We start from the raw sequence: 15,579 nt of genomic DNA, 5'->3' as shown, positions 1-15,579 counted from the left end.
GGCTCAGCTTGGACAGCAGCAGTAATTTCTGCATGGAAAGGGTGCTCAGGCCTGCGCAGGGGCTGCCCAGGGAGCTTTGGAGTGCCCATGCCTGGAGGTGTCCAAGGAAGGGCTGGAGGTGGCACTCAGTGCTCTGGGCTGGGGACAAGGTGGGCATCGGGCACAGCTTGGACTCCATGGGCTGGGAGGGCTTTTCCAGCCTCAGTGGTTCTGTGACTGTGTGAGCTCCTCAGTGTGTCTGGGGTTCACATCTCTCCAGGTGAGCAGCCTGTCACTGTCCCCAAAACACCTGCAGGCTGTCCTCAGCCTGGCTGTTATCCCATCTCCTCCAGGCTTGGAAAAGTCGCTTCTTCCCGAAGCTGTTCCTTCCCTGGCTGCTGTGAACGAGCTGCCCTGGCTGTTTACAGCCCTTTGGCCGGGGCAGTCACAGCCCTGGAGCTGCCTGCCTCCCCTCTTCTCCCCTCTCCTGGGCTGCTCAGCTCGGCTTGTGCCCTTCCTTCCTGTACCTCCCTCATCACTCCCTGGCCTAGCTCCACGTGTGGGTGTGTGTTTACACCTGACAAAATCACAGCTTATCCTCGATCCCCTCCCTGCTGTCCAGCATCCATCCCATGACCCCTAACACCTTCTGAAGCTGTACAGCTTGTGGAGACAGCTCCATAATGACATGTGAAATCTCAAACGAGGTACTTCAGAGCCAACTGGCCACCTCAGCTTTGGCAGCACTGAGTGTTGTGAAGGTCAGACGTGCTCAAGGGCTCCCTGTAATAAACCTGAAGCAAATTCTCACCCTGAGGAGCAGGGAAGCTCAGCTCCATCACAGGGAATTTGCTCCACAGGCTGGAGGAGGTCTCATTTATTTTCCTTTCCCCAGGGGAAAATGAGTAGCCAGAGTAACCTGGACAGAGAATAGTGTTTTAGATGGGATGCTACAGCTTCCTATTTGCTTGTTTATAGGACTTCTGTACCCTTCTGAAGCACAGCAAGAATGTGCAATACCTTGTGATTGTTTGTGGTGGCTGTGAGAAAGGGGCCCGGTGGTGATGGATGTGCCCAGCTGGGCACAGCTCCTTCCTGAGAGGGGCCAGGAGGGGCTTTCTGGTTGAGGTCTGTCCCCTCTGCTGTGCTTGATGTGTTCAGCAGCAGCTCTCTTCCCTGTCTGGGCTCCCGTGCTCTGCCAGGAGGAACTGGGATGAGCCCCAGGGAAATGGCTCACGCCGCTGTTCCCGCTTGGAAAAGAGCCCCGGGATGGTTTCCCGGATGCTGGCACCGCGTTAAGCTCAGGCCTTGAGCGGGAACTTAGGCCAGGGAACATTTCCAGCAGGGCGGGATGTGCTCCTGCTGGCATCCTTTCCTGCAGGGCAGCCCTCCAGCCCGCCCCACGGCCCTGCTTAATCCCCCTCCTTCCCCTCCAAGCCACACCAAAAAATCCCCCCCATCCTGAGGGCTGCAAAAGCTGGAGGGAAGCTGTGGAAGGGGGCAGGGATGGAAGAGGGTGGAGGTGAGCTGGGGGGGTCCTGCCAGTGCCTGGGTCAGCCTTTGAACAGCACGGAAAACTGGGATGAAAGCCAGTGCCCTGCCTGGGGCATGCCAGGCTGCTCTGGGCCTTTGGCATGGAGCCCCCAGCACGCAGGAGCCCTGGGTGGCCTTGGAGTAGATCCTTCTTGGAAAGATCTGAGTGCAGGGGTGAGGTGAGAGGCAGCTGGACCCCTCAGCACCTTCTTGGGGGGAGAACTGGAGAGGGAAAGGAAGCTTCTTCAAAGCTGCTCTTGCTCAGCCAGTCCTGCTTCCTCCCTCCGGCAGCTCCACCACCACCTACTGCCAGATGCCGTGTTTCTCATCCTTCCCTCTCCCCAGGTGTTGTGGCTTGGTCACTGTTTCTTTCTGCTCTCCCCATTTCTCTGTTCCCCAGCATATTTGTGGGGAAGATACGGAAAAAAACTCCACATTTTTTCAGGTTTCTTTTTTATCTTGAGGACATTTCAGGGTTGGTTTCTGATGGGATTTGGGGTGGAATCTGACTGGTGTGCTGGGCATTAGGTCAGGCTGGTGGGGGAGAGCAGCCAGGAGCCTCAGCTGGGAGAGCTGTCAGGACACAATCCTGTGCCGTGAGCTTTGGGATGGCCTTGCTGGGGCACTGTGCTCCCTTTGGCCTGACCCACTGTGGGATGAGCTGTTCCTTTCTTCACGCAGCATCAGCTGAACTGCTGTCTCTGCGTGTCCTGCTCTGGCTCAGAGAGGCCTTGGACATCCTTTCAGTCATGGGAAGAGGGATGTGGAACTGAACTCCACAATTAGCCAAGCTGTTGGATTTCTCTGTGGTATGAAATTAAATAGTATTCGAATGCACGCGGTGGGGCTAATGCTGCTTTGTGCAGCTTTCTGTGAAGATTATGAAATAGCAGCAAAAAGCAGATCTTACTGTAATTAGAAGATAGAAGAGTTAATCATAGGGAGGAATTAGGATTCATACTTGCTCTGAAATTTTCTAAACTGCTTTAAAATACCTTCAGCTGAAGGAGCTGAACTTCGCTACGAACCTTTTGTGTGCTGAAGTGCAGAGTTTTCTTCATTCGTTTGAATTGCAGCACAGAAGTCACAGGGCTCTTTTCCCCAGAGGTTCAAGAGTCTCTGAGTTCATTTTGTTGATATGTGAAGTCATTTTGGTGTTTGTCGAGCCATACAATCATTTACTTGATGTCCTTGAGGCAACCCAAGCGTTTTATCGCTATTTATTCGCCCTCTGAGAAAAGATTTGAAAAAAAAAAAAGTCACTGAAGTCATCAAAGTTTCGAGTCAGAGGCAACTAGGGAAGGGTTGGGAGCAGCTGGGGGAGGGTTGTGTGTGAGGGACACACTCTGCATAATGCACCATTAAAACTTCATGAAGAGGTGTCCCAGAAAAAAAATACTACAAAGCACTAAGCTTAATATTAAATTCTTAGTTTTAGCAGTCTGGTCATTTTCAGGAAGGATTAATCAGCTTAACTGCAGCATTCCCATATTTGATGTTCTGAGAGGAGAGGGATTGTCTGATTTTTTTTCCTTTTTTTTTTTTTTTTAATATTTTCACAGTAATTAATGAAAGCCAAAAGCAGCAACTGGAATCTGTGAGCTACTCATCCCGCTACGCCCTGGGACTGTTTTATGAGGCGGGGACAGGAATTGCTGTCCCCTGGGCTGCTCAGTACATCACCGATAATCCCTGCATACGCTTCATCTCCATCGATAACAAGAAGCGCAATATAGGTCAGTGCTCCCATTATTCCCCTTACACACAGCCACAATGGAGGGTGTAGATCATGAGAAATGCTGTTTAATTGAGTGTTGCTATTCTGAACAGAGCGAGTATTTAGCTCCAAGCCGCAGCGGATGGCGTTTCATGTCACGTTTGGCCTGTAGTGAAGCACACAGTGAGAGCGGGCCGGCCCTCGGAGGATCAGCCCCCAGCACATGGCTTGTGTTACTGTGGTTATGAAGCCCGTGGAGAGGGATTGGAGACATCAAAATGTTGCTATTCCAAGAAAGAGCCGGCGTTCCTTTGTTTAAACACCAATCCATGCACGTGCCAGCTTGTCTCCCGCCACCCGTTACTCTGCAGCTCCTGCTCTTTCCACCAGGCTTGGAAGGAGGAATGAGTTGGGTAATTGGGGCTGCTCAGCCCGATCCAGAGTTAGCCAGGGTGCTTTTATGCTCAGGGAGAGGCCCTGAAATGGCTGCACGTGCTCGCTGAGGCTTGGAGAATATCCCCCAAGACAGACCCTTCTCCTCCCTTTCTGGAAGATGCCAGTTGAGGAAGCGTGTGTTTATTAACTGAGTTTCATGTGCGGCAGTGTGGTGGCATAGACCAGCTCAAGAAAAAACACTTGCAGACCAGTCAGAGTCACAGAATCCAGGGTGGTTTGGCTTGCAAGGGACCTTAAAGACCCGAAGTTCCACCCCCTGCCATGGGCAGGGACACCTTCCACCTGTCCAGCCTGGCCTTGGCCCCTCCGGGGGATCCGGGGGCAGCCCCAGCTGCTCTGGGCACCCTGTGCCAGGGCCTGCCCACCCTGCCAGGGAACAATTCCTTCCCAATATCCCATCTCTCCCTGCCCTCTGGCGCTGGGAAGCCATTCCCTGTGTCCTGGCCCTCCAGCCCTTGTCCCCAGTCCCTCTGCAGCTCTCCTGGAGCCCCTTTAGGCCCTGCAAGGGGCTCTGAGCTCTCTCCAGGGCCATCCCTTCTCTGGGCGAACACTGCCAGCTCAGCCTTTCCTTGTAGGAGAGGTTCTCCATCCCTCTGTGCGAGCACAAATTCCTTGTTTTCCCTATGAATTTAGCCTGTTGATCTGAAAAGAGTGAAAAGAAAACAGAAGAATGGCTGGACTGGCCAAAATAAGGATGTATCCACCCTGATGTGCTTTCTCCGGCAGGGACTTACGGTGAATATGTTAAAAAACGAGCATAAGGAAAGCCAAATATGAGTGATCTTTTTTCTCTGGCATTCTCTCCTTGTGTGTTCAGCTGGAGTTTTTCTTGCATCTGAGATTCTGTTGCCATTGTTGTGTTCAACAAAAAGTACCTGGTAGCTAATAGCACCTACTGATATTATCCTTACCAGTGTCGTGGAGAAGTTCACCCATCCTTTCCCAAATTCACCCACCCTTTCCCCACCTCTTTGCACATGTGGTCTCAAGGCCCCAGCACCAAGAACAACAAATATGGAACTTCAGTGGTATTATCAAACAGCTTTGCTGTCTCTGGATGCGGTTGAACCAAGTACAAAGCACACTATTTGGGGCACATTGTTAACAAATGCATAGAAAGCACCAGAACATCGGTGTTGACACATACCTTTCTCACTGAAATTTCCTTTGAATTGGGGGAGAGTTCTGTTTGTATGAGCAAATTTTTCCGAGAAGAACAAATTGTGTGTGTCTCTTCTAGGAGGCAGCCTTTAGACAGCACAGGCAAGGGAGGCTGAGGGTTGAAATTTATTTACATGAGAAGTCCTGCAACCAAAACACATGAATAAAAAGTTCCTTTATGCTTGTTTCAGCACATATGCAAGTATTTTGCATCTGCTTTTTTTCTCTCCGTGCTTCTGACTGCCCTCCAGAACATTTCAGTGGGAGGCACAGCAGCACCTCGCTGTCCCTTTTATGTCCACTCCGCTCATCGATCTTCCCGTTCTTCCGTTCCTCAACCTTGGTCATTTGGATCCATCTGAAGAAGAGGGTGGTGACAACCAAAAAGTAAATGTTTGGAGAAAGCAGAGCTGCTGAGATCTTCCAGGACAGTCATCATTCCCCAAAAGCCGTCCCTTTCTCCGGTTGTTTCTTCACCTGATGCGTCCACAGTTAATGGAGGCTTCTCTCACCCTCACTGCCACCTCAAACAGTCGCTTTTTAATAAGCAGCATTGAACAATAGAGAGCCAGAGGAAAGCTGGTGGTGATCCCCTGCAGGGGGGGTTGGAACTGGATGATCTTCAACCCATTTTATGATTCTGTGATGCTGTGAGCTTTCTGCTGAGGGACTCACATGTGTATGTAACACCTCCCTAAAGCAGGTAGTCCGGCCCTCAAAGACCAAAAGGGAAAGTGTGGCCCTCTCTGTGGAAGCCCAGACTGTCCTTGTCACTTGTCTGAGATGTGGCAGTCCCTGCTTTCACTCAGTAAAGCAGAGACTTCCCACTCACGTGCGTTTCACATTTCCCCGGTGGAACACAAACCGGCCTTGCTGTTAAAGGGGGGTGGGTTTGATGAAGCAGCTCCTCTGATGCCACCAATTCCTGGTGTGTAATCAGGAGCCTCCAGGAGGGAAGGCGTTTTCCACCAGCTGAGGATCCCAGCTGCTGTTGGTAGAATCCCATCCCTGCCTGCAGGGGTGACGTTACGTAAGGAAGAGCCCACGAGAAGCGTGTGCTGAATTCCCGGTGTGGTGCGCATGAATATTAAACACTTCATGGGATTGGCTGCCTCAAACACCCCATCCATATTTATACCGGCTCGGGGGGACAGTGGGAATTCTCCAGTATAAATTATTTCTGGAATACCGCAGTCTTTGCATCTCCCTGCGTTCCAGGAGGACTAAAGATAGATGACACATAAAAGTGGAAGTGGTTCCTTTCTTTCGCTCCAGGATTGCGGGGTTATGTAATTTAAAGGGAAGATCCGCCTTACAGGGCTTTAGCATCCGTGTAATTCTCGAGTATCCTCTTTAATTTTAAAATATAGATTCCTTTCCTTCCTGAAGTAAGAATTTTTAGGAAGATGGAGGAGTTAAAGAAGTGTTTAAGTTTTTGCCTCGCTACGCAGCCAGTTGTGCTGTAATCCCCTGCCAGCCCTGCCTGCCTTTCAGAAAAATAATCAGAAACTGTTGGTAGGGCTAATGAAATGCTGGGTTTCTGAATATAAAAAAGTCAGTGCCATTCTTTCCGTGACTCCTCCCAAATGTGCTTTGTCAGACAGAGTAGATTTTATTCCAGGGAGAATATGGGACCTTAGGGACCACGGGAATTTCTGAGGATAGCTGGGGAAGCTCACTGACCGTCCTTCCAAACAGCAGTGTGGCATTTTGAAAGTGAACCTCCATCTCTTCTTGCTTTCTAGGTGTAGCAAAGTTGATCACTGCTCTTTTTTAAACTTTTAGATAGGGTTTTATGAGGCCTGCACATTGACTTCTCTTTTGCCGTGTGTGATACCTCCCGGGGAGCAGGGATGCAGCTCCAGCCTGTCCGGAGGTGTCCAGCTTTTCTGCTGCCCTCCACACTGACCCAGCAGCATTTCCTTCTGCCAGGGTTTGTTTGGTGTGGCAGAAGCCCTTTCCCCTCCCCTCCTGCTACCCAAGACCAGAATGGGGTTCAAATACCAAAACACATTTCCCCTGGGAGATCAAAAATTCCTGAGGGTCAGGAAACAACCGCATCTCGGTTTCTGTCGGGATCTGTTATGGCTCCAGGTTTTGGGCAGCAACGTGAGAAAAACACTCCATGCTGTTCCCCTGAAAGGAGGAGAACATTTCTGTGGGAGATGCGTGCCTTTCACATCCATAGACAGTTCTCTGCTGCAGACTAGGTTGTAACCCTTGGCACTCCTGAGCGCTCCAGCAGTTGCAGCAAACCATCTGCCCTTGAAGCTGGCCTGACTTTTGAGCAGGAGGTTGGGCTAGAGACCTCCAGAGGTTCCTCCCTCCCCCCCTGAGTTCTGTGACTCTGAGGCAGACAATGTTCTGGTGAGGATTCACTGAACACACTGATAAACGAACTGGGAAGTGAATCTAAGCAAGCCCCTTGGCAGTTCTTCAAGCCCTGTCCACTTTTGCTGCCCAGCAAGTTTTAATGTTAGCACAGCTGAACCAGTAACAATCTTCCATCCTCTCTGTGCATGTTTTGTGGGTGCATCTGTGGAGCTTGCAAATTGAACTGCAGGTTGTGGCTGCTTGCTTTTATGCCTTTATGAAAGTAGATCTCCCTCTCTCGAGGGTCGGTGGGTCTGTGGGCTCTGCAGAGTCTGTGAGCCACAGATGTGCTCCACAGTGGCCCTCAGACATGATTTTCTCTCCTAGAATATTATTGTTTGGGCAAATCCAGGTGCCTTTTGCTTTCTTGGGGATAGCAGGAGTTATAGCTGCTTCTCCCTGTCTTTGCCAAGACTCCTCTGGCAGTCAAAGAGCAGGTGGGTCCTTCTTAGGGTACCCCATTAATAGAGTCCCAAGAGCACTGTGCTCTGTCCCCGTCCTGGCACCCTGAAATCCCTCTTACCTGCCAATTCCTCCCTTTCCACAGTTCCTTTTCTAACTTGTCACGTTCTCAGAACACGATGGATACCATCCTGACCATTCCCAAATGGACCCTGTGGCTTTCAGGCTCTGGTGGTGTTCTCTCTGCTAAGGGAACTTTAGGCCTCCGTGGATCCCAGGGATCACACCTCCTCTCTAAAATTCCTTTTGCATTTAGGGACTCTGGACCCTGACCTTGGCATAGATTCACCACAGAAAAGTGGATTTTGTGTTTTGCAGGAAGAAGGTTTAGGGGGGCGGGTGCTCCCCCGCGAGCTTTCTCCGAGAACACATCTTGTTTCACTGTTTTAATCATCATTTCATATGGTTTATTTCATCGTCATTGCTCTGTCTCCCTCCTTCCCCAAGACTGATGGTAAGGAGGACGTGGCCACCACAGGAGCTGACTTTACACTCTTAGTGCCACCTGAGAACCTGCCAGGGCAGGAGGAGATCCCTGTGGGAGGACTTGGCACCACGGGCTGTTCATGTTGTCACTGCCTGGAGCAATTCACCCACGAGCCTTTTCATGGCCCTGTGACAGTGACAGCAGCTGGACCAGGACACCACAGCTCTGCACTGAAAGTGTCACTCAAAGCTCAGAGCCACCTTCCTGACACCTGCGAGCCCCTGTGCTGGGGGAGTGGCCTTGGGCTCTGTTCTCTGTGCTCTTGTCCAGGGCACCTTTTATTAGCCCCATCCTTTTTCTGGAGGAGAGTACTCCCAACAGGCGTAACCCTGTGTGAATTCTCACTGTCAGCAGTCTGTCCTTCCCTTTTTCCACACAGCCTGTGTGGTTCCTCCAGCTGGGAATTGATGACGAATGTTGAGACAGTCCCAAAACGTTCAGAAGCTGATGGCTCCTGCCTTCTGCTCACAATCCAGAAACCTTTCCCCTCATTCCCAGGTTCTAGGTCAAGATGCAGTTTTCCACCACTCAGGGCCCTGTCCCAGGGGTGCTCTGCTCACACAGGAAGGGGCTGTATCCTCATGTCCAGCTGGGATTTTCTCCCGTTGCAGTTGTGCCCAGTTTGTCCTGTTGCTTTGAGCTTCCGAGAAGAGCCTGCCTCTGCCATCTCCGTCACCTTTCCTTTGGGATGTGCAGGATGCAGTTAGAGCCTCACTTTTCAATCCCCCACTTAATTCTGCATATATTCGATCTCTGTCTTTGCAATTCCTCCGTTTCCTGGATCCGTGTGTGTGGTTGCAGACCTGCTCAGAGGGGAGGACACTCCTCAGGGCGCTGATCAGACTGATGGTCCCAAGCTGGCTGCTCCATAGGCCGCAGGGTCCTCCCAGCTGTGCATGCCAGCGAAGAGAAGAGAGGTTTGAAAGGAGGTGGGCGTTGGCTGGAATCGTTGGTGAAATCGTGGGTGGGATCACTGGCTGTAACAAGACCCAGCAAGCAGTAAATAGTTATTTTATTAAAATGCTTCGGCATCTTTTAATGAGCCCTTTCGTCAAGTTTATGCGGAAGAATTTGCCAAAATACCACGTGCACTGTAATAAATCCCAGTTAACCTCATAGGCTTCCCCACTTGGTCTTCTGTCCCTCACAGTGTCTGTGGAGAGACAACAGAATACCTGGTTTCTGCCCCAAAAAGGGGAAGGAAAATCTGAGTAGCATTGGTGATGCTTTTCCAGACATCTGGAAAAGCCGATGCCCACTGAGATATGTCCTGTGGTAGCTGTGAAACCAGGAAACATCTTCCCACCTTTTTTGCCACATTTTCACAGTTTTCAAGAGCAAGGGTTGGCTGAGCTGGCCCACCCAAGAAAGAGACTCAGAGAGGGGATCCTTCCGTAGGAATTCAAAGCCGTGGCTTTCACGCTTGCAGATCTGGCACTGCTGCACCTCTGAAGTGGTCAGACCAGGACAGAAAGCTCGCCAGAGAAAGACATTTTGGTTGCCTTTGGAAAGCTGGAATGTGCCATCTTCCCAGAGGGCATCTCCAGCTTGAGGAGCTGGAGAGAAGGAGTTTATCAAGCTTGGTGCCTGGCAGCCAGAATGGTCAGAACGTGTTCAGCCGCCTCTTTCTTTGTGGGTGCCTCGGTCATAAAGCGCTCGTTCGCCGAAGCGCAAATCTTTGTCCAGGAATGCGCTAATCCAAGCAAAGGTTTAACCAGGAAAGGCTTTCTGCTCCCCAAGGAGGGAGTTGCTGGGTAAGGGAGTGAGGGGGAATCACTTCACTGAACAGCCAGCTCAGCTGAAATGCAGCATAACCCAGGTCGTGTCCTTGCTCCGTCCTGCTCGTCGGAGTGGGAATGACTCACACGAGGATCTGCTGGGTCCTCATCCTGCCTTGGCATGGGGAAGTCCCTGAGCCCAAAAATCCCCTAATCCAGGCAAATTCTCTGGCTGCTGGTTGTTAGGCCACGTCTGTAAGGTGACAAGCCAACAAGCCAGCGGGGACAGGAGTCACCTGCTGCAGAGAACCTGCAGCCAGCCCCAAATGGAACAAAGCCTGGCCCTGTCCAAGTCTGCTGGGATCAACATCAGCACCTGAGCTATGATTGCATGTTCAAAAGATGAGAACAAACTTTTGCGATAGGACAAGGGGTGATGGTTTTAAACCGAGGGAGGGTCGATTTAGATTAGATAAAAATCCTAATTTTTTTACAATGAGGCTGGGGAGGCCCTGGCACAGGGTACTCAGAGAAGCTGTGGCTGCCCCTGGATCCCTGGCAGTGTCCAAGGCCAGGTTGTTGCAGAGATTGTCCTCCTTGACTTGTGTTCCTGTTGTGAACAACGTGTGTTGTTACTCCTTGTGCTTTTTCTTCCCATCTGGAAGAACAGGGGGGTACCACAGATATTTTTGTCCTTACTCACTCCTAGGCTGGAGGCACAATTGTCAGCACGTGGGGAAGGCAGGCATTAATGAGCAATCCTTCAAAAGCTGCTCTCTCTCCTTTCTCTCAGAGTCTCCTGAAGCTGGGCCCTCGGTCGTGGTGCACACGACTGTGACCTTTGGAAGCGAGCACCTGGACTCAGACCCTGCAGAGGTGCAGCAGATAATTCTCAGTCACCTGCAGAGGATTGTGCCCTCCCTGCCTAAACCAAGCAGCATCAAGTGCCAGAAGTGGAGATACTCCCAGGTACTCCCTGGTGGGACCAGTCAGCTGGGAGGGCCTGCTGGGGCTGTGCTCGCCATCCTCAGGGAGCAGGAGGGAAGGGGATGGTTGCTCAATACTTGTAACACATTGCTCCACACAGCTGTGAGCAGCATCCAGGGCTGGCCAACAAAAGCCAGGTCATTTTTAGCCATTTTTTAACATCGTGGGCCTGGCCCAGCAGTGAGTTATGCAGCTCTCCTGGTAAGCAGGGGTAGGAGCAGCGTGCAGGAAGGAAGTAAATCCCACGTAATTCGGTGGGATTTTTGCTGGGATTTAAAAAACATGACTCAATCCATCCCTCTGCATCCAGAAGTATGTGGTATTACTAGCAGAATTCCCACCCTACCACAGAAGAGCAGGAGTACAGATGTACTAATTGTTATTATTTGATTTGGCCCAGCTCAATTTAACAGAATGTTATGTGAGAAGTATGCTAAAGTAAACTACCTAAGAGCAATAATAGCAAAATGTGTATATTTTGCAGTCCTCTTCTAAAAATCTGAGGAAATTGTTGGTGATTTCCTAAAATTTGGAGTGTATCTCCACGTTTACCCAAAGCCTCTCAAGTTGAATTACATCGGTGAATTTGAATGTGGAGGTTGATGCAAAATACTTACTTTTAAAGCAGTCCCCTAAAAATTTTTCCTTTTTTGAAGTTGCTGGGGATGGCTGTTGTGGAGTCTGCTCATACCCCTTGATCTGCATGCAACTGGGGAACCTGGCCTCGTTAGCACAGAGCTCATTTTCCTGCGAGTAAAGTATTGGTGGATTGCACAAGTGACCTTAGCACAGGTATTAATAGTTATACAAAACACATCAAAGTCGTGGTGTGTTCTCTGAGTTCCTCTTTATCGGTTCAGGGGGATATTTTTTGGGGGGAAAAGCAGGTGTCACTGTTAAGGTTCCCTGGTTGTGACATGTGGTCTCTTCTCCTGCCTTACCTGCTGAGAATTGCCGGTGATCACGGGAGCTGCAGGGAGGAGCGGGGAGAGGAGTCGGATCCAGCTCTGGAAGGGGTTCCCAAATCCCATCCAGCTCCTGCTTCTGTTGCTGCTGCCAGCCAGGGCTCTGACTCCAGCAGCTGCTGGTGCCACAGGAGGAATTATCACCAGCCTGTAATTTGGTGGATGAATGTCAATGTGTCATAGGTTGCAAATAAGTCCCTGTAGGTCAGACCCGTTATCTCAATGAAGAGATCTCTAATGCCACCCTATAAAGTAATCACTGCCTAAATTAAATATCTGGGCAGAGCTCCCTCTTTCTCCTAAAGCTCTCTTTACTTTCAATTATAATAAGCTGTTGCCACAGAGGCCGAGGGAGCTGATAAGATGGGTGCATCTTTCCCCTGCCTCTTTTAGATGGGATTTATCCTACTTGTTAATTAAATCCGGCTGTAACATCCTTCACATGGCCAAACACAATCCTGGGATTAAAATGCAGACATTACAATTATCCGTGGCAGATGAGGGATTAGGACTTCCAGAACTCTACTGACACTGCTTAGCAGCACAGCTGCAGTTCTGGATCCCCTTGCTCTAATTATGGTGAAGGCACCATTAGCATTCAGAGCCAACCGCTTCCCAACCCACCGTGTGTCTTTGGCAGAGCCACTTTACAGGGAATTACTGAGGCTGGAAAACACCTCCAAGATCATCAAGTCCAACCTTTGACCAGGTACCAGGAGGGGTAGGAGCTGCTTGGTAGAGCCAGCATCAAATAAACACTGGGTAGCCAAGAGGGAAGGAAGTGCAGAAAGCCTTTTTCTGCCAAATCTTTCTGCATTGTTCATACTCTGATCGATCTGTGAGAAAAATTCAGGAATAAATTAAGTACTGACTTAAAACTGGTCTGAGGGAGGGGCTCTGTCTGGATTTGCCACACCTGGATAGACTCTTCTGTTAAGCTGAATAAAGGATAAGGGCTTGCAGGTGGTTATTTCAGCTAATTTCCTCTTTGCAGAGATGCTAACACCCAGTAACAGAAGGTGCAGCCAGCAGCATGAATGTGGGTGCTTTGCAGCTCATCCACCTTTGGCAGTGGCACAGAATGGCTTGGCAGTGGCCAGCTGAGGGGACATTTGAATCAGTGGAAAAATCCCCTGGATTTAGCAAGATTCCTTGGAAGCTGACGGTCCCACCAGGGGATACAGCAGTGGTTTACTGGGTGGAAATCCAAGAAATGAGCAGTTGTACTCTTCTGTGTCAGGCTTTAGCAGGTTGTTTTTTTCAGGAATTTCTGCATGGAAAGGGTGCTCAGGCCTTGGCAGGGGCTGCCCAGGGAGCTTTGGAGTGCCCATGCCTGGAGGTGTCCAAGGAAGGGCTGGAGGTGGCACTCAGTGCTCTGGGCTGGGGACAAGGTGGGCATCAGGCACAGCCTGGACTCCATGGGCTGGGAGGGCTTTTCCAGCCTCAGGGATCCTGGGATTCTGTGATCCCAGAGACAGCAGGTTCCCTTTCCTGTGTTGAACCTGTCTGGGATTTTCCAGGCCCTGCTTCGCTGATGTGAGATCACCCTCACACCTTTCTAGATCTCTACACCAGGGTCAGACAATTCAGTTCTGCTGAGACAGGCTGAGAATAAAACAGAACAGGCTGTGAAGTTTCTAAACTTTCACACACAGTGAAGTTTTACTCCGATTATTTAACTCCCAGAAATAAGTGTTTTACTGTGGTACTTTGAAGGTTAATGTTTGGATCTGCCTTTTGGGATGGGAGGCCGGGCTGGACGGGGTTGGAGCTGCCTGAGACAGTGGCAGGTGGCCCTGCTGATGGCAGGGGGTGGAACAAGATGATTTTTAAGGTTCCTTCCAACCCAAACGGTTCCGTGGTTCTGTGGTGTGCTTCTCAGGAACACAGATCTTTCTGGTGTGAGATTCAGGTAAATGAAATACTCTTCCCACTCCCTTTCTGTCTGTCATTTTCAGGTTACCAGAGCTGTACCCAATTGCCCAGGACAGATGATTCTTCACACTCAGCCTCTCCTGATCTGTGGGGGTGATGGATTCACGCATTCCAACTTCGACGGCTGCATAGAGTCTGCCATGAGCCTTGCAGAGGCTGTGAAGCCTCACTTACAGCAATTTCAGAGTCAGGCTGCTAAACCTCCTCTAGATTTGTTATGAATGTTGCTGTGATGGATTGAATTTAACATCAACATCATCTTGCAAAAAAAACAAATAAAGGAAGATGTATCGGTGGGCTGGAATAATTATTGGGATGGAATTACATTGAATTTTCCAGGATCTGTGCTGGGAGAGGTTACTTTGATTGAAGTAAGGCTTTCCCTGGCTCTGGGCAGAGGCACGGAGCTCCAGCATTTTTGCCAGGTCTCCTGATACTTCTACAGCCCGTGAAAATTATGTCAAGGAGAGGAGCCTGACTTGAAGCAGCACAAAAATCCATGAAGCTGCAGAGTTTATTCTTTGGAAACTCCTTATTTACTCCTTGTCCTAGTGCTGGGACACAGGGAATGGCTTCCCTCTGCCAGAGGGCAGGGATGGATGGGATATTGGGAAGGAATTGTTCCCTGGGAGGGTGGGCAGGCCCTGGCACAGGGTGCCCAGAGCAGCTGGGGCTGCCCCTGGATCCCTGGCAGTGCCCAAGGCCAGGCTGGACATTGGGGCTTGGAGCAGCCTGGGACAGTGGGAGGTGTCCCTGCTCATGGCAGGGGTGGCACTGGATGGGCTCAGAGATTACTCAGAAATCCTTTATTTATTCTAAATTTGATTTTAACTTGCCCTTCCTCTTAAATCACGTGTCACAAGTCTAGTACCTCTGTACCACGGCACTAAAAATAACAAAATGTAGCAGACAGAATTTAAAGCATTAGAGGAGTACAGTTCAGCCTCTGTTTTTCTGATTTTACCCCTGCATTTCACCCAGCTCTGACATCCTGTATCGCAGCACTGACCACTGTGATTTACTGCTGCCTTTGACCATTTCCAGCAGAGTATTTTAAGTGACACTAAGAATTTAAGATTTGTTAATTTTAAAAGTAGGCAGAAAACTGGGTGTGAGGTGTCTTTGGCTCAACACTGTGTTGCTCCTCTCAAATGGTCGTTCTCTGAAGAGCTGTGATGCTCTTCCAGGGGCTTTGCATCAGCAGCAGCCTCTGGTACCACAAGTGACAGATGAGTGGAGATGCTCTGTCCTTTCAGCAGTCTCTCAGCTTTGGTCACCCTGACGCCTCACAGTACCTGTTCATAAGCAAAGCACAGGCTCACAGATGTTTTTTGAGTCATGAGATCTTTCAATTTGGAGGTTTTTTGAATCCTGGTGAGTCTCAAATTGCTCCTTCCTCATATCCCAGAGTCCCTGAGGCTGGAAAAGCCCTCCCAGCCCATGGAGTCCAAGCTGTGCCCGATGCCCACCTTGTCCCCAGCCCAGAGCACTGCGCGCCCCCGCCAGCCCTTCCTTGGACACCTCCAGGCATGGGCACTCCAAAGCTCCCTGGGCAGCCCCTGCCAAGGCCTGAGAACCCTTTCCATGCAGAAATTCCTGCTAAAAGTATCACTCCGGTCTTTCAAAATGCCTCTGCTCTGTAGCTTCCCTCCAGATTAAGATGGTTTAGATGGAAGCTGTTTGGGGGTTTTTTTAAGGTGGAAGGGAAAAGCTGCTGGATGCGTTGCTCTGGATGCGCTCCGGGCAGTGGGAAGGCTGGGAGCAGGGAGATGTGGAATTCCCACACAAGGGGTGACGGGGCTGAGG

At 50.3% G+C, this 15,579-nt stretch overlaps 1 protein-coding gene across 2 annotated transcripts in view; it reads left to right on the top strand.

Moving 5' to 3' along the window:
• RNLS (renalase, FAD dependent amine oxidase) overlaps positions 1-14,080 on the top strand; it is a 52,942-nt gene extending 38,862 nt beyond the window's left edge. The window contains exons 4-6 of one of the 2 annotated variants that reach the window (XM_017733778.1): positions 3,075-3,248; positions 10,680-10,855; positions 13,797-14,080. In XM_017733778.1, coding sequence (XP_017589267.1) covers positions 3,075-3,248; positions 10,680-10,855; positions 13,797-13,994 — 548 coding nt within the window. In that variant the 3' untranslated portion in view covers positions 13,995-14,080. The remainder of the gene's footprint in view (positions 1-3,074; positions 3,249-10,679; positions 10,856-13,796) is intronic. The other variant, XM_017733779.1, reaches the window with a different exon arrangement.
• Positions 14,081-15,579: the final 1,499 nt, after the last annotated feature.

This window comes from Corvus brachyrhynchos, unplaced genomic scaffold (genome assembly GCF_000691975.1).
Source record: "Corvus brachyrhynchos isolate BGI_N302 unplaced genomic scaffold, ASM69197v1 scaffold334, whole genome shotgun sequence".
Lineage (NCBI taxonomy): Eukaryota > Metazoa > Chordata > Aves > Passeriformes > Corvidae > Corvus > Corvus brachyrhynchos.
Note: the sequence above shows the minus strand (reverse complement) of the source record. Positions and strands in the feature narration are given on the sequence as shown.